The 26,684-nt window shown below is 38.1% G+C and overlaps 1 protein-coding gene across 22 annotated transcripts in view; it reads left to right on the top strand.

The window, feature by feature from the left end:
* Positions 1–26,684, top strand: part of HDAC9 (histone deacetylase 9) — a 472,095-nt gene that overhangs the window by 280,204 nt on the left and 165,207 nt on the right. For 21 of the 22 annotated variants that reach the window (XR_014953235.1, XR_014953236.1, XM_077787618.2 and 18 more), the window contains one exon: positions 3,300–3,569. Coding sequence is in view for 20 of the 22 variants with exons in the window: in XM_077787618.2 (XP_077643744.2) it covers positions 3,300–3,569 (270 nt within the window). In the remaining 2 variants the exon portion in view is untranslated. Of the gene's footprint in view, positions 1–3,299; positions 5,712–26,684 lie in introns of those variants that run through there. The other variant, XM_021538290.4, reaches the window with a different exon arrangement.

Consider the following 26,684-nt stretch of genomic DNA (forward strand, 5'->3'; position numbering starts at 1 on the left):
TTTTTCTTTGATTAGACTCTTGCAGTTATACAAAGGAGTTGATATCTATAAATATTTCCTCTCCTGCTGATACGATTTACTTTGAGTCATGCATATCCCTTATTGCTTAATTTCCTGAAGATAAAAGCAAAAAAAAAAAAAATATATAGGTTATATTAGCATGAAGGCATTTTTTTAGTGGCCACTTAAAATGGAATAGGTGATAGCGGTAAAATATACTGGTAAAGTATAACAAATATGTGCAACCCTTACTTTATTAGGGAAATAACAAAACTATGGTTCTGTTATTATTTTTAAACATAATTCCACCAAAACTCAGATTAAGTAATCACTTTTTCAAAATAAAAATAGATGCATTAAAATTAGGAGAAGCCCCTCCATGTAACTACAGAAAAAGTCAGGAAAAAAAAATGGTAAGTGGGGGTTTAAAGTTAAAGGTTTAAACATTGAGTGTGAGCAGAAGTATCCAGCTGTGCAATGAAAGGACCTGAGCAGCATTTCATTCATTTTCTGCTGTGTAACCCATCTTTAGAGAAGATAGAAGTACTGACTCTAAACTGCTATCTTCACATGTTTCCAGATACAGTACTACCACTAGGAGATATAATTTAAAAGGAGATGTTTCTGACTTAGGAGAAGTGTCCAGTAATGTTACTAGTATAATTACTAGAATAGGATGGAGCTGAGCTGTCTTTAAAAAAAAAACTTGAATAGATATGAAAGCATTGTGGTGATACAGAGAAGCAGTCGGCCGTAGCTTAGCAGTCTGAGCAGTAGAAGGGATTTTCAGGTTTTGGGTCATTCCTTCCCATTCCATCCATGCAATTTGATCATGCTCCATCATATGAGAAGATGACTCTAATGCCTCATAGCCCCTTGCCTGAGGCTAAGTTAAAATCACAGTGGAAAGGATGTTTTTAATAAAATTCTGTAGTAAAGGTAGTATGAATGCACTTTTTAAACTCTACTGAGTAAATATATAAAGACTTTAATTTCATGGAGTTTTAGAAAATGTAATTTGCTTATCTCCTCCTGTTGCTTAAATCTGGAGCAAATCACCTGCTGAGTTCTACAGCATGGAAGAAGAGTCTGAAACAGGAACACAGCAAATTGAAATGCACACAAATTCCACTCTAAGTCTCTGCAGCCCCATTACGTGTGCTTGTTCTCTTAGCTGATTGCATGCAAAAAGTGTATATATATCTATATATGGATCACCACCTTCAGAGGTGATCCATATATAGATTCTATACAGTAGTCTATCATGTGTTGCCTCAGAAAGCTCAGCAGCAGACCTGTACCCATACAGCAGTGTAAAGAAGAAAGAGCCTGACATAAAAGTGAAAATTCATAAAAGAAAGGAGAGCAATAATGAGCTAAATATGTGTCTTAACTTTGCTGTGGGCATGCACTCATTTTCTCTTAGCTTCCCCTGCAGAAAAACCCACCTGGTGTCAAGTAACTGGCACGGGGAATGGTTTACAGATGGATCAGCCTTAGTGATTCTTTAGTTTATATGATTATCTGTCACACAGATGTTTCAGCTTGTATTTGCTCACTTGCAGCCAGCCATGCAGCCTTACCTGCCTTTCTCTTCCTCCTGCTTGAGGAGTGGGGAAGGCTCCCCACAAGTGGTTAAATAATAATAATAATAATAATAATAATAATAATAATAATAATAATAATAATAACAACAATAATGTTGTGAAAGGGGTGTGCCTGAGCTGATTAAATGTAGTTAGATTTAGAAACTTGTTGGTCAGTGTCATCCCCTGAGAAACAACTGGAAAAGATCTATATGTTTGATCTGAGAAATTTTTCAGATGCTGTGTAATGGAAGGAGACTCTCCACAGCAGTTGAAGTAGTAAGGGCATGCAACATGCAGGGTACTCATGTTGTGATTTCCCAGTTACTATGGTGATGAAGAGGGATTTTTTGTTTGTTTCCTTTTAGTAAGCCATTAAACTCCCATTACACCTCAAAAATGAAGGTTTGCTGTGACAATAGCCAGACAGGCTTCCTCTTAGAAATTTGTTTTTCTACTGGTGCTCTGCATCACAGCATCAATTGGAATTGTATAAATTGATCTTTCAACTCTCCTTGTTGAACTTCATGAGATTTCCTAAATCCAGCTGCAGCTTCTTGCACACAGTTTACATGACAACCTGGCATTTTTCTATATGCATTTGCAGGCTGAATGAAACGGGATGGTTCATGGTTTGTGACAAAAATAGACATCCTGCAGCCATTCATATACTGAGTAATTGAGTATATAACACTAGCTAAAACTCAGTTTGAAAGACATAATTGATGGTTGGGGAAGACAGATGGGAAGAGGAAAATATGTAAAAGTAAAGGCAAAAGGTGTTTTTCCCCTCTCAAGATATTTGGTTTAGATGATACAAAACAGTATTTACTTGAAATTGAGTAGGCCAGTTGAATAAATGATAGTTACTCACTCGACATTGCAACTTCTTACTCGCATATCCGATTTCTGGTTCTTTCAACACAGTGGGGATTTTTTTCAGTTTAGGTCTTTGGACTATATTTGGAGTATTTTGGAATGCATTGGCTTCATCTTAAACAGCAAAACACAAACTGCACATGATTGAAAAGCTCAGGCATCTGGCACTTCTGCAGAGCTTTAAAATAGCAGCTACTGGGCTAGAGCTGGTGTTGCCTTGGGAGCTGTGTTATATCATCATTGCTGGGACTGGAATACCTGTATAGTGCACCACAAAAGCTGTAGTCCTTCCAGTCATGCACAAACGTTCTTGTAGTATTCTTGTGCCACAGAACAGGGGACTCACACCAGCTCTCTGTCACTTCTCCTTTGCTGGCTTTCAGTGCCTTCATGTTTTAACTGATAGAGATGTTTGTGTGAAAATTCTCTAATTCACCTATAACAAAATATTAACCAGATAACTAATTTGCTTATATCTTAATGTTCCTTTATGATTTTGTGTTGTGGGTAATTAACTATAAGATGGTATTTCTGCATTCATGTTTGAATAAAGATGAAGGAAGACTAATTTCTCCAGTTTACCAGCTGTAACAGTCTAACAGATGTGTCATGTTTTTCATTATCCATAAATATGGTATTTTTCTGCTGCAGAATAAAAAGTGGCCTTTTGCTTAGGGACTTTTGTTCTTTTTTCTGGATATATCAGTGTTGTGATGGTGCATGGCTACATGGGTTTGCTGTGGACACTTTCATTTCATCCATGCAGATCTAGTACTTCTTGGTGTTTGGCATTAGTGAAAGGAGTCAGTACTTGTTCCCCTCTTCTCTTTCCAGATGCTCTCTAAGTCCATTGAGCAGCTCAAGCAGCCTGGCAGTCACCTGGAGGAAGCTGAAGAAGAACTTCATGGAGATCACTCGATGCAGGAAGAGCGAGCTCCCTCCAGCAGTGCCAGCGTTAGGGCTGAGAGCAGCAGTGCTGGTGTGGATGAAAGAATAGGACAGCAGGTGGGGGCTGTGAAAGTCAAAGAGGAGCCACTGGACAGTGATGAGGATGTTCAAACCCAGCAAATGGAATCTGGGGAGCAAGCTGCTTTTATGCAACAGGTAATAGGCAAAGATTTAGCTCCAGGATTTGTAATTAAGGTTATTATCTGAACATCACATGCATTTTCTAGGCTTTCATAAGCAATTGTGTTCTGATTCACTGAGCTAGTAAATCCTGATTTACTGTTCAAAGAATTTAACAAATGCAGAAGTGTTGTATGTACACTTGAAAACATAGTGAAGCTCATCCTTATGGCCACTAATTGAGAAGATATCTGTTGCAATCAATTATGCTACATAAATCTTTGAGTAATAGCTGATAGATGTTGTATTAGCCCAGAATTATCTTACATCGCTTAGTCCTAGTGAAAGAGAACTCATATCACCTAGCCTGTTGAGATCAGCAATTGATGGAATTAGTTTCCAGACCTGATTGATGAAACATTCTTCTGATTTTGAATCCTCTGACTTCTGCTTTCAGCTGTCTGTATATATTGTATCATACTATAGTCTTGAACACTGTTAATGTTAGGGTATTCTTTTCCCCAGTAGACAGGTACTGACTGCTATCTTGGTGGTCTCAGGCTGGTGTATAAAGTTAATTTAGAGAAAAGTACAAGGTGGATATAAAGAGGCAAGGCAAGGCACTGTTTTAAAATTGCATTGTTTTCTTTTTTGCACTGCTTGGTTAACTTTTCATTTTGTCTTATTTGATAATAATGTCCACAGAGACGTCCTTAAATGCAGCAGATGCAAGTACTGGTGAGAAGCAAAATGCAGCATTAGGTGGCTCCAGTCAGTTATTAGGACATTGCACGAAAAGCACAGAGCTGTTATCATTATCATCTGATATCCAATCACTTGTTTGTTTGTTTTTTTTTTTTAATGAAGACTAATTTTACAATATCTCATAACCTTTACAATGGAGTCTCATGGACAAATCCTAAAATAACAACTGTGCATAAAATGCCACCTTGACAAAAGGCAGGTTCAGCTTGCCTGGGAGCGTTGAAAGGCACAGTCGTGTGTGCAGCCCGCGAGCTGCATCCCGGCCCATCCCTCACAGTCAGCAGAGCCAGGCTGGCTGCAGTGGAAGGCCCTGTTTATTTAAGTCCATACTTTGTCAGGTCCCTGCTGTTCTCCTGCAGAAAAGTGATTTTGGAGGGGGGGGCAGGAAATGCCTTATGGAAACAGGAAGCCCAAGTGATTCATGTGCTGAGGAATGCGGGGCAGGGGGGACGGGGCAGCGCTCCCTCTGTTTTTAAAGGCACTCTATGAATTGATTTATTGTCAAAGAAAATAACAAAGCGAGTAGGGAAATTGTTAAGGAAGCTTTCCAGTGAAACATTTCCTTCATATTCCCTTTTGATATGTTTACCTTGTTTTATAGGTTTACTTTTGTTAAGCTAGTTAAAGATTCATTGTATTAAGATCCCCTTTAATATGGATAATCCCAAACTGACCTGGACTCCTTGTCAGGTTTTTTTTTCTATTAAAAATATTTATATTTCTAAAGCTGAGGTATTTTAAGGTGCAGTATCTGGTTTCAAAAGAGATAGTTGTTTTGCCAAATGTAGAAATTGCTCTAAAATATGTTATTAGCATGTGTTGTTTACATTATGTTCTAATACTATTCAATCTCTTCTAAAATGTTGCAACTTCTAAAGATACATTATCCTTTTTCCTAGAAGATCTCCAAACAAACTTCTAAATATGTGTTTCCCATTCTATATGTTTTTAATTTTCTTTGAAGTCTGACTTCAGCTTCATCAAAAAGGGATAGTGCATCTTTTAAAATACATTTGGGGAGAAATTTGCAATTGAGAAGAGTTTTGTACAATATCAGTTGAAAGACGTGTATTCACAGAAGACAAAAGATATTTTTATAATGTCATTCAGGTGAGAAACCCCAATACATTAGTGTACTTTAATTTCAGAATCTTACAAATTTGGATAAAATTAAAATGAGAGAAACTACCTGGAACCAGTGAAAAGGAAAACTGGGTTTAAACAACCACATTTCTAATTGATTATTGTCTCTTACATTTTAAATCTACTGTATTTATTATAATTTACACCCTTAGAGGTGATCTTGTTTTGTGTTGTAAATATATTCTGTTTGTATGTTCCCTTTTTTTGCCTTCTGATATAAGTCTTTTCCTTTCTCAAATAAAGTTTTTTTTTAAAAGATCCCCTTCCAGATATTTGACTTTGTGTAAATTTGGTAATTTAGTGGTGGTTTTACTTTGTACAATCAAATATGTTTGCTGCACATTGTCAAAACAATTTAAACATTCAGGAGTAAGGTTTTTTTTTTTTACACTATTCTTACAATAATTACACAAAGTCTTTCTTTTTGGTCTCTTGTTTTATCCTACATCAGCCATTGTAAGTTTTAGTGAATGTGGAATAGTATTGATGCATGCTCATTTTCCCATCACAGCATTTGTCTTGAACATGTGATCATACCATACAGGAAAGATAAAAGTGAATCCAAGTTCCTCAGCTTATAATTATCCAAAATTCAGACAAACTGTAATCATTTACATTACATTTCTAAAAGCTGCCTTGACCCCTTATCTGAAAATGTGTTTGTACTGACCACTTTGGTATTCATCAAGACCTTTGCAAAACTAAAGCCCACCTGTAAATAAGCTGGGAGAGAGGGACTCCATGTACTTGGCAACTGCAACTGTATGAGACAGGGAAGTCCCAATGTAGAGAACTTCCATGAAGATGATTTTCTCCCAAATTTGCCCTAATCCAGGAGAAGATGTTGCATAACTTGGTGACATTTCCTGAACTTTGCTTAGGATCCACAGAGAGAGAGCTTGTACTGGAAAACAATCCCATATACTGTTGCTACAGTATATTAATTATTACTACCAAAAGAGTTTAGAAAACTATTGCATTGTAGTTTTTATAACTGTTCATTTAATTTCCAAATACTTTATGAAGCTTTGATTCTGGTATAACTTTAACTAAAATAAAGTCTATGTTTCAACAACATAAGTGTGTAAGAATAAATAGTTCTGTAAATCAAATTAAATTATTTTCATTGCTGTAGCAGCAGTGTAATGTTTCATCAGCGATACAATGCCCAAAAATAGATAAAAGGTCAAGTTTTAGCTGAGGAAAGCTTAAAACAAGTATTAACAATATAGCATTGTACTACTTGCCTTATTGTTTGTAGTGAATTTAGAATTGTATATCTTTAAGTAAATCATGCTTTCATAACAGGGATTTTATCTAGTGCCCTTTTGTTTAAATACCTGTGGTAGAATTAGAAGAACATTAGAATAAATGTTTTCAATTTACAACATTGCTATGTTGGTGACTGCACCTAGATCTTTTTCTGAATTATTTACCATGCATCAAAGCACCATAATGAAGAAAATAACCATAATACAATACAATTCACATATCTTATTTTCTTCCCAGGATGATGTGAATCTTTTTTTTTTAGTGTATATGCTTATTCTGTCTCGTTGTCCAAAAAATAAAGCCAGTATAGCTGATAGCTGACATTTTATCAGTAATTGCTAATAAATGAAGGAAAATCCATCATAATACTTACATACTCAGACACTCATTACTGGAATATAGATACTGTAACATTAGTCTTTTTGTCGTCTTCTGGCATTAACAAAATAGGATTAAAAGCTGAATGATTCAGCAAAAGCACTTGAGAAACTACCACCTCTCATTTGTGCACTCTCTTCATTCCATCTTCATTATCATCAAGATCACTAAGACTTATTCCATGTTACTTAAGCCAACTATACCCTGTTTTTATCTTCACTGGAATTCTGAGGTAAAAATCTATAATCGTTAGTCCCAAGCAGCAATCTAAAAATGTTTACTTATTTCTCCCCCTTATGAACACTTGACAATTTGCAGGCAAAACTAGCTAAGCTGAGTTAATTTCCTTATTGTGTTCTGTCCTGCTAGCAGCATGTCCTACTTATCTACTTAAGAAATGTTTGTTTGATTTTCATTTATTTGTTTAGTTTCTGATTTCCTTATGCAGTTCCCATCATCTGGGTGGCAGTGGAGCTTCTGTACCTCATTTCTTGGTGGAAGAATATAGTTTAGAAAATCATCTGCTGACTTACTTCTTAGGCAAACAGAAGAGCATCCTGGATGAAATTATCTTCTCTGGGCTAGAGGAATAATATAAGTTATTTTTGTGGAATTTTACTGCTCTATTTGATAGGTTTTGTGCTTTGAATTTGCTAGTTTTTTTCTCCTCTAATTCAGGTTAATTTAGATTAAGATTTAAAGGTTAAAATAGGATTAGCTGAAACTGCTTAGCCAGCAGAAAATTGGGGTTCTCAGCCGTGCTCTCACTCACACACACTGGACTGGGAAGGTGCATCTTTAAGGCATGTGCCAGTTTCTTGTCCCCATTAGCCTGAGTGTCACACTCCTGCTTGTTTTGATTGTGGCCCCATAGCTCATCTAGCCTGTACAGGACAACTTCCCCGGCTACCTGTGGGCACACACATCTGTTTCAGCCACCCAAGGATTACTTAGGCAGCAGCTGAGAGCTGAAAGGAGTCCCCTTAGTCACTTTAAATCATTCAGCAATGTGGTTTGCTGTGATAAAGGGGGCCTTGGTCACTAGAGTTGTTTTGACAGACCAGATAATTGCTTGTAAGTGATCCACCCCCTTAATTAACTGAATAAGATGTTTTGAATGTGATCATGGAGTTTTGTTGCATTTTTTTACTTTATTTTCCATAGCTATCTTGAAGTAACTATGTTCACTGTTAATGGTACATAATCCTGAAATACAGGGCAGATGGTTTGGAGGATATAATGTTAAAAGCATCTCTCTGCACACTTGATCCTTCCAGGATGGTTACAGCATTTTTGCCCTTGAGAAGTGCTGGGAAGGACAGGATAAATGGAAATGTAAGTTTTGAACAATGTCAGACTTATAAATAAACCTGCCCTCCCCTCTCCTCCCTCCTAAATTAGATTGCCACTGCAGTCTTAGCTCAATTCATCTCTTTTTCTGTAGGCTGCCTTAGCTGTTTAGTGTCTCTTACTGGCTGCTGTTAACTTTGCAGCCAGTAAGGGACACTAACTTTGCACCTTCCTGCCCTTCCTCGAGTTTGTGAGTGCACAGTCCCCCTATAACTCCTACACAACACCAGCTGGCTCTATGATTTCTGGGATCAAACATAGGAGCAAGGAGGTGGAGTGCTGTGTAGTTGGATTTGTTTTGTGAAAAATTTTCATTCATCTACATGCAGGAAAGCCTCTTAATATTTAGCCTGCTTGTTCTCAGCCTTATTCTTAAAGGGCCTGTTCATTTCTATCATGTTTCTAACTGTGGTCTTTAAAAACTGTGTTACAGGAAAAATAATTCTTTTTTGTATGCTAATTCTATGTGAAAATGCATAATAATGTGAATAATTATAAGTAATTATTCTTTCCCAAGTTACTATACTTGCCTATCCCCAGTTAGATGGGAAAATGATTCTTTGTTTTTTAAGGAAGCCTCAAATCTATTAACTTTATTAATTGCCTTTTTTTTTTTTTTTGGTTTCCTATTGTAAAATTCCAGTTACAGAAGGCAATAATTCTTATTTTATCATAATACTAATTAACTGAATTTCCTGCCTGACTACATAGCATTACAGTGTAACAAAATTGTTTCATTTTATTGATACCTTCATGGTTAATGTTGACACTGCTTTATTTTTATTTTTAGATCCAAGAGATTTTATGCTTCTTTGCCTCTTTCAAATACCTAGGATATAGCACCTTGATACTTTTCTTAATGCTTCCATTTGTCAGAGAAAGCAGAACATCAGGAGAGCACTGGGGCAACACTAGGCAAAATTCCTTAATCAGGGATACATAACTAGCGTGAATCAAAAGCCTCCAAGTCCGTATCCCTGTAATTATCACTGCATATTTTGACAGTTAGATGATAATAATTTCAAACCTTTGGCAATTTATCATTTCCTGTATCCAACAGCACAGAGTTTCTTCAATTTTGTCATTGAAGAGGATTATGTGTTCTTGGAAAGTTGCTTCTTTAAATGCTTCATTTTGGAAAGAATTCTGTTTGACCTCAGAATGTCTTTCTTACTGTTAGACATTTGTATGTCCACATGCACGAGTTTTCATTTTTCTCCTTCCTTTAAAATATGAGAGTGAGTTAATGCACTCCTCAGTATATTGCTGGCTAAATCTTCATAATGCTACATTGTTTAATGTCCTGGAAGTGCAGCTCAGCCCAAATGCCTTGGAGACATAGGTGCTCTAATGCAGAAAGCAGTGCATAATCTGTCTCCTCTCATGTTCTGGCCTGTGACCCTTGGATCCCCAGGAGACCAGGGAGGTGTTTCTGTTCATCCTGCCTGTATTTCCTCAGCAAGGAGCTTGTGAAAGTTACAGCTATGATATTGCAGCAATGCAGCAACGTCAAGGGCTTGAGAAGGCTTTGCTCAGTTCTCTGCAAAGCAGCTAGTACAGCATGGAGGATTCAGTCTCATACTCCTTCCTTAGTCTTTTCCTTTTGCTCCCATCAATAAGAGCAGCATGATAGTTTTTAGGTGGCAGTCTGCAGATTTTTAAGGCAGATCTTTGTTACTGAACAGACTCAGAAGGGGCACAGAGCAGAAACACAGTTGGAAAGTGCTCTCTTGCTGTGCACAGAGGGACACCTGTTGAGACAATCTTCTTCTAAGGCTTGCTCTCCTAGGTCTTGCTCTACTGAATATAGAAGCTGAAGAGTTACTACACATCAGAGACCATAATTCCATCACTCAACTACTTGACTGCACACAAGGACAGGTGGTGACTGGTTTCCCTCATTTCTCAGCTATTTTGACACCTTGTCTTAAGATATCAAAGGAACCTAAACCCAACAGCCCATCTCTTGGCATCTTCCTTACTTGCTAAAACTTCTTGGCTTTCACCATTTATCTAAATTTGTAGAGGTCTTTTGTCATACTTTCCCATAAGTTTCTGCATATATTTCAGTATTCTGAAGCGACTGACTTTTTACAGAGAGCACTCTTTATACAGAGAGCTTCAAATCTCCCACCATTTCTGACAGAAATAAAATGGGAGTTCTCAATGCAGGTGCCATCAGCCCAGGTTCAGTCCAGGGGCACCTGACATCCATAGTTCTGATTTGGTCCTTTCTGCAGGTCTCACTAAGGATGCTAATTATTCAGTTCAAATATGCACAGCATTGCCCTTTGTGCTGTGTGAGCAATTTTTTCTTCATAACAATCCCTTCTCAAGCAGGCTCTGAACACAGAAATGCAGGCAGCTAAGGACCAGAAAGAAAAAAGAACAGGAGCAAGATCTGTTCCCACAGGCAAGAGACTGAGAATTAGCGTGGGGACTTTTCCTCACCTGTGTTGATGGATAATGCACTAACCAGGCAGGCAGCTCATTTTTCCAAGTCCATTGACTGCTTTCAAGTTAGATACCATTATATGTCACTGTTATAGTAGCCTGGACCCTCCTGTAAAAGAAGTAATCCTTTCTTTCACCTCTCTGGCCTGTTCCCTCCATCTTTTAATGAAAGAAAATTATTCAAAGCCCATCAAGTAATTTTAATTTTCAGGTTCTTCTTTTAGTGTCTTTCAAAATGCTTTCAAGGCTGCGAAATCAGTTGGCATGGAATGCAGTAGGTTCAGCATGGTGGGATGTCAGACCCACAGGAGCACAGCATTTGTGAAGCTGCTGCTGTAAAGGTGAGATGCAGGTAGTCACAACTGAGAAACAGTTCCACAACGTAGTCTCCTTCATAATTTTGGTCATCAGAACCCAATCCTAGAGGCAACAAGTGAGTGGATCATTGAAAGGACAAGTGAGTTTGAAAAGACACTGTAAAACCTAGCTGGTCAGTGGTAGAAGTAAGTCTTTTGTTCTCTATCTTACTGCTGTGCACATTTACTGCCATCCCCAAAGAATGAATATGAACTAAGAGACAGCTACTTAGAGTGGGTTAGGTACATTAGATAAGAAAAAGTTTTGAAGCTCTTTACCAGGATCAGGATCTTTACCAAGATCTTTACTAAGCTGTTTTACCAGGATCAGCACTACTATGTCTACTGCATGATTACTTCAGCTAGTACTTAAGGAAATCACAAGACAGGGCTGTTAATGTTTGATGCACAGCAACTTCTTATTCATGAAGTTCTGACATTTCCTATTTTTTTTTTTCCTTTTTCTGCTATAATACATACGCTAAGTATTGAAAAGAGTTTTCTGGTGAGGGCTTTATAACTGGAGAATGATTTGGCAGTTTGGAAAGCAGGGACACAATTCCACTGGGATCAGTTGCATTAAACCTGCAGAATCCCATAAATGAAACAGAAATTGACGTCAAGAAGGACCTAGATATGTATATGTATATATATATATGTATATATATCTGTACTTTGCTCTTCTGTGTTTAAAAGTTCATCCATTAAACTAAGAATTTGGGCCTAACAAAGCAAGGAGATTTTATGCAGCTGATTGCACAGCAGAGACTCTGTGCAAAAGGAAAAGTTGGGAAGCAGCCCTAGAACTTGACTTCTATTAGAAACCAGACTCACTCCTCAGGCATCGCCTTCTCCACAGATCTCTGTTACAGTGCTCTGGCATCATCAGTGAACAACTAGCAGCCAATACTGGTGCTGTGCTCAATCCCTGTGTTGCACAGCTTGTGAGAAGCACTGTACTGGAGGAGATCCTCAAGGCTTACAGCAGTTCTTTGGAACCATGAATAAAAGCTAGAACAGAAAAAATTAAACTGTCCAAGCCCTTTGGTCTGAGTAGTTCACCAAGGGCATCACCAAGGGCAAAACTGAGTTTCTTTAATGTTGGCAGAATCCACTGGACTGGATTTCATAGGTCTAGGTACAGGATAGCATTATAAGAGTAAAGACATGCTACCAAGTTCTCTTCTCTATGCCACTGAAGCAGCTGTGGTGGTTCATAGGGATGGAGGCTCCTCACAGCATAAAGCTTGTGTCCCTTAAAGGGGTAATGCTGGAAAAGCACCAAAAGGTGAAAGGCAGAGCTGCTCAGAAGAGCAATTATACCCAAAGCTACCACAGTGTTTTTCCCCTTCAGTGATTAACTCCTGCCCAGAAGCTTCTCCAGACCCTTTTCCCTCCCATGCCTATCCATGTAGATATCCCCTGGTGTACCAGCCCACAACTCTGGCAAGTTCTCCAGATTTGTCCCATTTCTGACAATCAGAAGGTGTAAGAGATCTTCCTGGGAAGGGCTGTGAGCTTTTAGTTACCATTGCTCCACACGTGCTTGGCCAAGCCCAGGTGGGGTTGGCTCCAGGCAGGGAAGGTGCAGTGGCTGGAGGCCAAAGGCCACTTGTGGAGCAAGAAGGGCAGATGCAAGAGTGTCCTCCTCTCTCAGGCAATGCTGTAGGATGGCATGGTAAGGAATGCTGATGGGAGACAGAGGAGGTGAAGCAGAAGCAGTGAAGCATGTTACAGACATCTGGTAGTTGGGCTTGAGAGCCCTGCTCAGCTCAGAGAGCAACTCTGTCCTCTCCTGGGAAGGATGACATTACTTCAGCCAGAGGCTCCAGATTTCTACCTGCTACAAAGTACTTTTCCCATTTTTCTTGTTCTCAGAAGGCTGAATGATAGGAGGGGTTAATTTCTTTGCCTTTTAAGTGATTGGTTTAACTCACTATATAGAAAGTTCAGGCTAAATAAGTTAAGTTGAAATGCACCAACACTTTCAGGGAAGAGTTCAGATAGTTAAAAAAAAGGCTAAAAAGAATAGCTCTCTCAGCTACTACCAAAATGAGTTGTTAGTCTTTGCTGTCCTGTCATTGTTGTCTCCTTTAATTAGATTCACTGTTAAACACAAATTTTCCAGATCAAACAATGGAGATTAGTTATTAAAGAAAGCATTCAAAGGAATAGAAGGAAAAAAGTCTAAATTTCTAATTTTCCATACTGATCATATCTTGAATCACACTTTAATCACTTGAGAAATACCATAACTGCTAAAGATTGGACCAAGAGTATCAATGTTTAATCATCTTTTACACTACTTTTCAAAAATCAATTGACATTTATTTTTCCAGCTGGATGGTCTTATTTTAATTAAATAGAATCAATTGTAAACTTAATACAGTAGCTCAGTGGTGGATCTGAAATCAGAAACACTGAAGTTACCATTACCATTACCATTGTTTCATCTCTGAGATTTCTGGGTCAAGGAGATAGATAAAGGGAAGATGGAATACCTAAAATGCATATGAAATTATCCAATATATATTTCATCAGAAAAGGGTGAGTTACATTTTTAATTTACTTTCAGTGCACATATTTTCATGTGCTACAATGGTTTTCTCTGAATTCTTAATAATCTCCATATCAAGAACATTTTGCAGTCTTCAGAGTTTCTCATTAATAGGAAGTGTTCTGTATGTCATCTCCTAAAAATCCCAAGGGTTGGGCATTTAAATGTGTCCTCACTGATTAACAGCTTCTTCCAGTGTGATTTGCAACCTTTTCCCTATTGTACAAAATCATTACACAACAGAAATACCAGAGATTTGATTTGGCACTATCAACCACTGAAAGATGAGTTGGAAATAGATTAGCAAATGTTCTAGTTGATCTTAATAGTGTAGTGACAAGTAAATTCAAGGATGACAGATGATCCCACTGACTAGCAATTTTTCTGACTGTATTAAGGCATGGATAAACATGTTGGCTTTTCTAACAACTGGCTATGAAAGCAAAGAAATTTGAGTTGATACTGCTGTGGAAAATAGAACTGAATAAAATTTCCTTTCTAATACATGATTTGAGTATGTACAGCTTGCCTAACTCTTGTAAAATACCAACAGCAATATGCTATGATCTCAATGTGGAAGATAATCAAAATGTTCACTTCAATTTACTGGGAGGAATTTCCTCCTCCCGCCCCCCCCCCCCCCCCCGCCCCTGATTTGGAGCATCAGCACTACCCTCCACTGTAAATCCAATAAATCCAGAATGTTCACATGCTGATAGCATTTTAAGCTGCACCTTTAGTAATAAATAAATAAGGAATCAACTTCTTTGGCACTTTAGACCAGTGACCAAAGCCAGGGTGCCTGTTGAATATGCTACTATATCCTTTTTATTTTTGTGGGCATCATGCATTTTTAGAATGGTTATACATTTCCCTGAACCAATGTAATATAAAAGATTTACTGTTACAGTTTGTGTGTGGCCAGGCAATGGCATATGGAAAACATGTTTCCTGCTATTTAATTTAATTACTCTAATCACGTGCCAGCCCCAGGCATGTCATTCTGGACCTCTGAGGCTCTTTGTCTGTCAAAGAGATGGACAATATCTTGGCTTTGTTTAGTTGCTCTGCAGGCTGCAGATAAAACCACTGAAATACTGACTGTTTGTTTAACCAAAACTTTGCATTTTAACCATTTGGCTTTGATTTTTTGTTTTACAAGAAAAGATGACATTTTGGCCTTGGTGAGCTGAAAAGGAAATATTAGGGATATGAAGAAGAACTGTCACTTTCAGGGATTAATAGATGAAAAAGAATACTCTAGCCTTCTGGTCAGAAATCAGCTTTGTTAGCAGAAACCTAAGACACACATCACTGTTATTTTAGAATTGCCTATTAGCAAGGGCAGCTGGAAAAGTCCTGTTTATAACTGCTCCTTTCTAATATGGTTAGCCCTTCATTCAACAGTTCCAGTAGATTTTTGTTTCTTTCATCTCAATAGATGAAACTTTTATGGGTATCAATTAAGATTCCATAGCAAATACTTATACCAGTACTTTTGCAACCAGGTATAAGTTAGCTTTTATGTTAACACTATACTGTTATTTTTATCTAAGAAATATCTGCAAGTGACACCTTTAAGTCTTTAGACAAAATCTGAAGAGCAGATAGAGTACTCCATTCATATTATAAACTCCAAATCTACAGAGAAATTAATGACACACTTCACCTTAAGTATATGCTTAAAACCATCACTTCCTTCACTTGTAAGCTAGTACTCTACTTTTTCCTGCAACCAGAAATGATGCTAAAAGTATTTAAGGCTGTAGAGGACGCTATTTCTAAAAATCATATTGTCAGAAGAGGAAGGAATAAAGAGCCATCTCTTAAACAAATTCCATCTTATAAGGTATTACTAGATATAGAAAGACTTGCCAACTCATATTTTTGGAAATTAATGAATATACTTCAGTTAGTATGTTTCATCAATAAATGAAACTTCCTTATACAGTAGTGTGCCATCCTGCCACAGTAGTTTTTGATCTATATAATGTGGAAGAGGGTGGGTCGGTGGCCTATGAATATGCTCTGAAGAAGTCTGCATTATCAGAGGGAAATGTTTATGAGATGCATAAAAGGAAAATGTCCACTTAACAGTTTATTTGATTCTGATATTTCTCTAGCTGGCTTTATTTTTCTCTGTTTTCTAGCTGAATCAATGAGATATATAATGGGTAACACTTATTTCCTCTAAGGTTCACAGCACAGCAATGCAATAATTAAAAGTATTGTTTACTATGTGCTGAATTACAACTCCTGTCCCCTTTAGCTTTGAGCTAACCACTAGATGACACTACTTCCCACTTACTTAACAGGTGTGGGCGTATATTCCAGTCTCCTCATGTAGCAGTTCATATATTTACATGCTTCTCAAGCAGTGGACTTCAAAAAGAACATTTTACAGGAATTGCCTTCACTAGTATACATTTTGATGAATTTTGTGCAGATACACATAGGTATTTAGGTGTGTACATGAAGGTGTACACAAGCAGCATAAGTGTCTTTGCATTTATAGAAAAAACATTATTCACTGTGTGAGTCTGTAGGGTGTTGTAACTTAGCAAGTGTCAATGGCAGGTCTACATAAAAGAAACCAGAGGAAGTCCAAGAAAAATTTAATAGGCTGGAGTTTGTGGAGAACATTCCCCTTATCCCCTATCTCCTCCCCTCCCCCCCAAAAAAGATACTGTATTGGCTTCAGTAGTGTGATTCTGGAAAGACTGGGCAGGGAGAAAAATATCCCTCTGAGAAGTCAGGCAAGAGTATGCTGCACTATTCAAGTCCAAAAATGACAAAGGGTGAGGAGGAGAGAGGCAGAGAAGTGCTGTCGCGCATATCCATAAGGCACCGGCTGCTGTGGGTTTGAATTAGGAAGAATGAACTTTCCAGAAGGACGTGTGGAAAGAATCCCACATTTTAAAAAGCTTGATTTCCAGAAATCCAGAAGCTCCAGACTACTTGAAAAACAGATCCTTCAAAGTTACATTTCTGCTTCTAAATTGCATGCATGAGGGCATGAGTATATGTAAGTCGAGTAATAGCAAGCACCTTCAGATATGTTTTTATTTGTGCCTGTGTCAACCAGCATCTTGCTTTCCTAAGACTCATTTCAATGATTAATAACCCATTTTCTCTATATGTGTTATAACTCTAATACATGTGTTATGTGATATACTTAAAGATTAATTTAAAGGGCTATACTAAAACTTGTCTTCAAAATCAGTTTGTCAAGTGTTACTGCGACAATGCACTACCTAGTCAAACTACAAATAAGAATTACTTTTTGGTTTAAAAATATAAATTTGAAATATTATAAATCTGCTTCATTTTTCAACTATTTTAGTGCTTATCTCCCACAGTTGTAGCAATGTGGGTTGGCTACATCTTTATCTTCTACCACATTAGCCATGTACTTCTGTACTCCTATTGAAGGTGCCCTGGAAGCAGAGAAAGTGAGATTCTTTGCCTTGGAATGACGGTCTTTCTCCATTTCCATTTCAAATTCTATCAGAACTCAATTTTAGTATTTTTTTTCTGTTTTAAACAAAAAAATGCTAGTAAAGTGTAATGACATTTTAGAGTCATATGAAGTCTATTTAGTGTCTATCTAGCGCTAGATCAGTGAGAAAGGTATTTTTTGCTAATAAGCTATTTATGTTAAATCAAGTATATTTCATAAGAGACAGAAGTCAAATTGCTGATTTGTTGGGTTTCAAGAAGTTCTGTGGCCTTAAGTGTCAGTTTTTCTGTCTCTATGCAATAGTTCAGTTAATGCAATGTTTCCTGTAGTTCTGTAGAATGTTTGAGACTTGAATTTACAAATAAAACCACTCCCACTCACAAGTAATTTCTTCCAGCTTACAACAGTGCAAGTCCATCCTCCCTATAAAAGAGCAACAATATACCATAAACAGCACCATACTTGAAAAATTATGTTTTTAAGTAATTTGTCGTCAAAAAAGAGATATGTTTATCTGTTTGCAGCCAACAACCTAACTAGATCATGTAAGAACTGAAATTTTCTCCACAGTTTAAGCCTGCTCAAGTCCACAGAAACAGCAATGACTGGAATCGAGACTACCTAAATTGCAACCATAAGCAAAGTAATCAAAATCAAAGATATGGCTTTATCCTGCACATGTGCTATTTAGATAGGTTAATTTATTGGGGATTATGGATCTGAGGATAAAATATAGCTAATTTTAAACATAAAATAAGAGAAAGGCTGAGAAGTAAGATGTTAGCCAAAGGTTTTGCTTGTTTATTAAAATGCTGTCTTGCATTTAATCTAAACAAGTGTAATTACTTTTTCAGACTTTGATTTCCTCTGCAAATCTGGTGCTTTTACATTTCATTTAGACAGGACATTTATGTGAATTGCTTCTTCTTCACCAATTTCCTACAGTTTCTTAAATTTGTCAGTGGATATGTTTGAGCAAAACCTGCTTAGGAATGGAAAAAGTTCTCCACTATATTTTTGGTTAAGCATGAGCTACAGGAATTTTAGCTAGAGCATTCAAAGGTAGGCAAGACAGGAAAGCAGCTCACCTTCAGACCAGAATCTGGGGCTTGATGCAGTAAAAACACCCTGTTGATACACATACTGTCTCAGTAGGGAAAAATTCCCTGCTCAATCTGATTATAATAGCACACGGTGTGAACTTTTGCATTGCTTTTGAAAGGGGAGAGATAAAGTTTTTTCAAGGCACCTTTGTTCTCTCCTTCTGACAAAAGTTCTTTAAGTTATAGTGGCCCAAGAAATGCCATACTGTGGGGCTACTCTCTTCCCTTTCTCAGGGCTGGGAGGGAAGCTTAGGAGAAAAGCAGCTTGGTTATACCTGCTATGCTTTTGGAAAAGAAATTATGATTTAATGATGTTCCATTCTTGCCCTGTATCAAAGGAATTCTTGTTAGATGGATCTGACATGGAGCAGAAAAAAAATACCTTGCCCCAAGTAACTAGAAAGGCAGCAAAGTACAAAGTGTGTGAGTAATCAAATGGATGTGAGCCAGATTCAGAAAGTGGAAACTAACCTATGCAGCTTTGCACAGCCCTGGAAACCAAGTATTTATAAAGTCCCCTCTCCTCTCTGCTGATGGAGGGGATAAACAGCCAAATACACCTTTGTTGTGAAGTTCCTTCATGGCTGCAAGGACACTTGTGTGCCTTTTGATAGCTGCTGTGAAAGCCCTGCCACATAATCCAAAGTCCCTGCATTCAGCTTATCATTTTAATTGCCTTGCTGAAACTTCTGCTTCCATACTAACAGATTAGAACAATCAACCATGTCACAGACTTTATCATCCTCTCAACTCTAATGTATAGTCTGGAGCAATGCAGTTCAAAAACACAATTTTAAACTGAGCATATACCAGTGAAGAAGTCAGTTTTATTTTCAGTAAGGATAAAAAAAGAAGTTACCCTTCTGTGCACAGGTATTCAGGCAAAGAGTTGTTAGAAGGAGTTACTACTTCTCCACACCTTTTAAAATAATCTGAAGACAACACTATTTAGGATTAAAGAAAGCACTATGACAATAGAGATTTTGTTCTCAATAGATATTAACTTTGTCTGGCACTTTCAAATCTACTTTTTATCTAACACAGCAACGGTGAGGTCCTTCTACACAGAACCATGTGGTGATGTTTCTTGCAACGGTAAGGTATGTTTCTTAGCTCACAAGGAATGTCAAAGGCCACAAAGGAAAAACAAACAAACAAAACCATGAAAAAACCCTAAAGCAACACAACAAATTATCAAAAAAGAGAAAAAAAGCAAAGATACAGAAACAGAAAAAAAATCAGCAAATACAAAAAAGAAATAGCTTCAAGCTTGCTAGAGAAAAGCTTTTGAATGTTGAAAAATAAAAGTTGGAGCTATATGAAACTATTTCTGTGAAATGTGTTACACCTACAGTACAATCCCTTTCTAGCAGTTGCTCATTTTACTAAGATCATTGTAATAGCTGGTTTTATGCACTTGAGGTAGCCAGTAGAGTCCAAGGCAAAAGATTTATAGTTTGCTCTGGGTATAATGGTATGAGAGGAACTAGATGCCAAAAGGGACTGTGATTTGAAGAGGGCGCCTTTGGTTTGGTAGGTGGTGTATTTCTTCTGTGGCTGGAGTTCAGTAGACAAGTTGTTTGATGCACTGGCCAACGATAACTATCTTGGGAGTGGGAGAAACCCAAATCCTCCAAGTTTCAAGGAGAGAGCAGAATTAAGTACTTGGGTATGTGGAAAAAAAAGGAGATGACAAACTCCATGGCAATAGGAAGTAGATCAATTCATGGGGCACTTTGTGGTCTATCACTTAAAAAAAAAAGATTTATTGACCCCCAAACCATGGTAATTTTTAGTATTAAATGGACCTCTTTTGAAGACTAAGCTGCTTGAAAAAGGAGACAGTAGTTTTGGAATGGAGCCCTCAGCCTTAGAAATAACACTGCTGGTTTGGCTCTGCTTCCAATATTGTTGCCTGGTTTTAAAGCTTTTCAGCAGGACTTTGCTTCAGTCTGATGACCAGCATGAATCACTGTGGAGCAGATTAACACAGTGTTTTCCCAAGTGTCTAATCTCATTTTAAAATCAGAATACAAACAGCAGCAAAGCATCCTTAAAACCCATGGAGTCCTACGAGCAATCCGAAATTCAGCCCCAGTAGGCATTCACATTAGCTCGGGCTCCAGGGCATCACTTGGACTATCCAAAATGTTTGGAAAGTTCTGATATTTCTATCTTGACCTAAAGCATTACCTCTGCATGCTGAGTGCAGCTCTTGGCTTGCCTATGAGAGTGGTGTTATATGTATAACATCCTCTAAATCCTGCCTGCTGAGTGGATTCTTCCTTTCAAGCTCGCTTTTTATTGTTAGAGTGAGAGGTTTTGGAGGAGCTGTGTCTCTATTCCTCCTCTTCTGCTTCATGTTTTTTTCTGCTATTTTAACACTCCTGAAATCAGGGAAGAGCATTGCACTTTTGAACCAGAGTCAATCCTTCCAAGAGGCAAAGGCTGAGAGACACTGATTGAAAGTTTGCTAAACAGTTTGCATACCTCTACAAGGAAACCAGGCTAGGCAAATGCAGATTAAGGTCTTTTCAAGTTAACCAGAAAATTCTCTTCCTGTTGCTGGAGTTGGCATTTTTGACATCAAGAGATTAATCAATACCATTTAAACAAACCAACAAATCTGTGGCTCATGTATGAAGACTAGGAGATATAAAAAGTAGGAACTATAGCAATAAGAGATTTGAAATCACTGATGCTAAAGAGAATGTGTGAAAAAAGGGACAAAGGTAAATCATGTGGCAGCAAACAATAAAGCATGTGTAGATATAAAGAAGCAGAATTTAGGCATTAAGCATGCTTCAAGACAGTTCAGGTCATTGACCATCACAACAGACAGGAACCTCTGTGAAGTAATTTTAAGTAAAAGCACAAAAATGCTTAGGCCTCTACTTTCAAGACACCTACTTGCCTGTAAGTGTGGGGCTCACTGCCTCGGAGATCCATACAGGTGATGCAAATGTATTCTCTACAAATCTAACAAAATCTAACAAAAACATTTGTTTGTTTACTTCAGTATGCAAAAACAATGACAAAAGAGTTCATTTTTGAGAGAAGCCTGTATAACTCCTAGGGGGAACTGCAGGCCCATAGACTCAGGGTGGAGGTGCATCACTATCCCAAAGGTACTTTACAGACCGAGGATTATTGTAAAGTTCTTTGTGTCTTAAAGGTTGATAGATTTGTTTAAACAAGAAGGAACAATACTAAAATCGGTATGAAAAATTCCTATCCCTCTATTCCAAAAGAATGAAGAGAGAGTTCCTTAAAAACATATAATACGAAAAACTACCTGCAGTATTTTGAATGTATTATAAATGAAAATGAGCACAAGTTTTTTCATGTCACTCCACTGCCTTTTCATATGTTACAGTTAGGTCAGAACTAAAAAAGATACAGGGACTGTAGTAAGTACTGTAATATAAAATTATATGTTGATTTTTCCATGGGCTATTAATATCTTGTTACTGTGAGACTGTTCTGGTTGGTGGTTTCTGGCTTAGTGGTGTTTGGCTTGTAGGTAAAGGAAAAGAAGGGGAAAAAAATAGAACAAGACCACCTCTGACATGAATACTGACCTCCAACTGCTATTTTATGTAACTTATTTTGAGTTATTTCCACATTTTTACATTTAATAGAAATTAAATAGCACTATATTTTCTTAGTCTGCACACATGTTTGTGCATGTTCAAAATAATATGTGTAGAAATACTTTTATCTTGTTTACAAGTTTCAATAGTATCAAGATCAAGACTTAACTTCTGGACCCTATCTGAAATTCCAAGGGACATTCCAGCGGGCAATAGAGTAGAAAATGTCCAATTGCCAGTAAAAAGGAAGAGAATAATTTGTTCTCACAATCAGACATAAGGGAGTGTGGAAAAAGCAGTGTAGGAGTGGTGCCTAATGTGTTCTCCTAGGGCAATGCCTTTTAGACAGTCTGAACACATACTCTTCTTCTCCTCTCTTTCTAAAATATTTGAATCCCTTAATATCTAACAACAAAATGTTGAAGACATTACACTTTTAAGACAAAACTCAAATTTCCATTTGAATGGGAAATGACTCAGAATTGGGAGACTGAAAATGTTACCACATAGCTTGTAAAGGTTACTGGTATTTAGTTATTGATATAAAAACCTTGGTGAGGGACTGCATTTGCACGGGGCTGCTAATAGAATACAGAACCTTTTGCCTTTGGGTCACTGGATCAAATCTGTCTCTTGTGGATAGTGACCAAAGTTCACGACAATTTTAGTTTTCAGTGCCCTATATAAATTATATATGTAGAAACTAGAGATGGAAAAGATTTGTTACAGCTTGCAGCCTATCCCCCTGCCAGTACAGAGCTGTTCTCTCTAATGTATTTCCCTATCACAGATTTTCCAGTTCCTAGTTTGTCCTGTCCACCCTGCAGAGTAAAGCAGCTGGTATTAATTGATATCTGAGTTTAACTGGGTCCTGGTGAACTCCCCACTCTGACAGTGCAGCTGCAGGAGGAATTTGGCAAACACCCCTCTGCTACCTGCCTGCATGGGAGCGCTGAGTGGGCAGCAGCCCAGCGAGCTCCCAGATCCCCCTGCTGCTGCCTGGCATGGGGGGAGCAAGCAAAAGCCTCAGCTCCTTCCCACCCTGTGCAAAATACCTAAAATACAGGAGGATTACTGAATCTCATTTTCACTGCCTCGCTTATCCCTCTTTAAAGCCCTACCAGTGTCCCTTCCACAACCAAACAGCTGCAGGTCATAGTTCTAAATTGTCAGGCTGATGGATTAGTTCGGGTAGCTAAAGGGAAGGCCAGATATTAGTTTAGACATTGATACGGACTAAAATTTTCCCAAAGTTTGGAAGAGATTTGGAAGCTTGAGTAGGGCTTCTTTTTGATTTAAATGAAAAGGTTTGAACCCTATTATCTTTTACAGCTTCCATTTGCAAGTGATTAACTATGTTGCAGAATGCCCATTATGAAGTGCTAGGAACTGGGTACTGACAATATTAAGGTTAGTCTTGTAGGGTATTTAATGTCTACTGCTGGCTATAGTGTCATAGATAAACATAGTCTTTGAAGGCTTAAAAAAATGCAACGAAAAGTGTGCTACAAAAGAAACCCGAATTAACCAACAAAAAACCCCACTAAACCCAGTACAGTGATCCATTCCAAAGCAAAAGAGACATGTAATAATTAAAACAGTTATTATTGTCTAAAAAAGAGTCCAAATGAGGTTACTTTGGGCTACTTTAACTTGCCCACCATTTGGTGCCTCAAGGTGCAGGTTACAACACTGAGAAGCTAGAATTTAAGTGGGATTTCCTCAGCACTTCTAATTTTGGCCATATGTGCCCATCCCACAAACTTTATAATCCAATGCTTCCGGCTAAAATTCTAGTAGTATAACTGCAGCCTTCAAAGTATCAGAGTATTTTTAGAAAAAAAAGCTGAACTTAGTTGCTGTTGCTCCCTCGGTGCCCCAAAGCCTGAAATGCCAGCGAGGGCGACGTGTTGGAGCTGCCCCCACACCCCAGAATGCTGCTGCTGGCAGGTGCTGCTGGAGCTGCAGGAGCAGAACTTGCTGCTGCTGCATGGCCACAGCTCAGGGCTCCCAAGTACCCCATAAAACACCAGTTTCTCCATTCACAGTGCAGATAACAACTGCTGTGTTACCAGAGTTAACTTATTTCTGCTATTCACAGTGCTAAAGTTTCAGCTGCTGAAAAGTTCAAGTGATCCTAAAGAAAAATCCTTTGGGATTCAAAAAGTTTACCATCAGGTGGTTTAAAAGAGAAGAGTTTAAAACAAAAGAACACCAAACAGGAACACAAGTAGTGCCACAAAAATGGCAGTGAATCTAGAAAAGGGACACTCCACATTTTTTTCCTAGGTAAAAAAACCCACAATCCTGTGTTGTGAAATGTCTTCTTAAAGACAGATTTAGAGAATGAAATTGAGGGTTATAAGCTTGTAGCCAACAAAAGCAAGAAAGGCTGGAATGTTGGTAACCAATTGCAAGCACAGGATCCAAGCAAAACATCTTGAATTGCTGGTACTGTAATAAATTACAGTTTTCACTTTTGTATTCTGCAAGTGAAAACAGCACTAAGTCAAGCTTGAGAGAGGGAAAGTAAAGGATGACCTTTTTAATTCACCCTCACCCATTACAAGTAGAGGAACTGCAACGTGGAGCAGTGAGAAATGAAAATACAACACCCATCATTGTGTGAAGGGACAGATTCTGCTCCCATGAAATGGGGTTCCTGTGTTGCTGAAGAGTTAATTGTCAGGCAGCAGTAGATGAAAGCCAAACCATGTTCTGGGATGGTCTGCTGTGGTGGCTGTTATCTCATTTTCTTCCATGGATTAATTTTCCCCTCTTTAACTTTAATTAGATAAAAGTCTAGGGGCAGGAGGTGGCCCTGGAGTGCTCAAAGGGCAAGAAATGGTCAAGAGCTGTTTTCTCTCAAACTTTGATTAGCCTATTTGATAAGTGATACTAGGCACCCCAATTGGTTAATGAATGAGGGGTGTCCTGAGGTAAGTGGCTGGGAAATTTAGCCTCCCCCATAAGGATGGTGAGTATGTAAACTTCTGTCCTTCAGTTAGGTGTCTACTGTGGTTAGGAGTAAGGGTGATTTATATTCTATCCGGGTCCTGGAGTGTATCTACATTGATTGACTCCCTTGATCTTGACATCAGTCACTCCAGCTTTCAGAGAAAGGGGGAACATAGGAGATAATGAAAGCTACATTAAAGAAGACCTTAACATTTATGTAAACGTTATTGTATCTTCAAAGGCAGAACTCTCTTTCAACAGAAAGGAGATTTATTTCCTAGTTGAAAATATTAGAAAGTGGCAATATATTTAATATCAAACCACTAAGATTGGTGCTGGCCTCAGTCTTTAGGCTTTGTCTCTTATTTCTTGTCTAAACTGCATTATAGTCAAAGTTTTACTGCATACTGCTTGCAAGTACTGACACAGACACACCAATGACTTGTGCAAAGATACACCATCCTCTCACAGTGGGGAGAATAGGGAAGAAGAGAGAGAGAAAGACAAAATTAAGATTTTGAAAAATAGAAGCAGAAGTGTAGAGGAAACAATTTGGAAAACTCATATGTTACTTTGCATTAAATGTGGGGGGTTTATACAGGCAAACCCATAGCAGTATAAACCAGAAACTTTTAAACATTTAAATAAAACTAAAATGCACTGCTCAAATGCTTCCCTAGGGAATATCACCTAAATAGTAAGAGTTCCCTGTCTGGTTGCCAGCTTCCCCTTGGCCTGGAGAAGAGGTGGCAGATTTGGGGCATGCTGGGGCAAGGAGGGAGCCTGGCAGGAGCTGGCAGTGTCCTCTCTCCACTGAGCGTGTCATCTACCAGGCAGCTGCAGCACAAACACCAATTAAAGGACCATTTTCAACAATGCTGAGGAGAAAGGTAGTTTATACAACTGACAACCAGGGCCACATTACCACCATGAGAGGCCAAAAAAGTGCACAGACCCCTCTAGGTAAATACGTCTAACTCTGCTAGAGAGTACCAAGACATTCACAACATCAAGAGGGAAGCACGCAAAGTGGATGAGAAACTGTTATTCAGAAAATCCTGAAATATTGGGCTTTGGGAACTTTTGCTGAAATTAGAAGGAGATCAGTTAAAAAACATGTAACATTTTGGTGTGGTGGGTTTAGGGTTTTTTGTTGTGGTTTTTTTTGTTTGTTTGTTTGTTTGTTTGTTTGCTTGTTTTTTTGTTTTTCCTTTGCACCATGAGTAGTGAAATTTTGAAATTTGCTGCCATGGAAGATGTGAGAATAAGCAGTACAAAATAGGATTAGACAAATTCATGGATAACAGGGCTGTAAGCAGATATTAATGAAAGAGAGAGGGATGTGCCTTTAACATCTACAGTGTAGAAATTCTGGATGCTGAGAGGGTATGAGGGGAATAAGTGAGACAGAGTAACAATGGTCATGAGCTCTTGCCAAATAGCATCTCCTATTGTCTGAGACACTACGGGCCACAATAGACTGGCCTAATGCAGTAAGGCATTTCTTATGTTCTTATCATCACAAATCTCTTTGGCTCATCTAGTCCTTCAGTCATAGCCAAACTTAAATTCTTCTATTAAATTTGTGTAGTAGTTTTCTGTCTAGCTTTAGGGTAAAACACATTTCTGTTTCCTTTTCCTTGAGCCATTAATTATCTTTGTCAACCAAATAGTCAACAACACAAGCCTTTTCCCTTTTTATCTGTGGGTCCCAAAAAGGGTTAAATCTATCTTCAGAACGTGCAAAATACGCTAGTATTTC

This window comes from Lonchura striata, chromosome 2, assembly GCF_050655825.1.
Source record: "Lonchura striata isolate lonStrDom1 chromosome 2, ASM5065582v1, whole genome shotgun sequence".
Classification (NCBI taxonomy): Eukaryota; Metazoa; Chordata; class Aves; order Passeriformes; family Estrildidae; genus Lonchura; species Lonchura striata.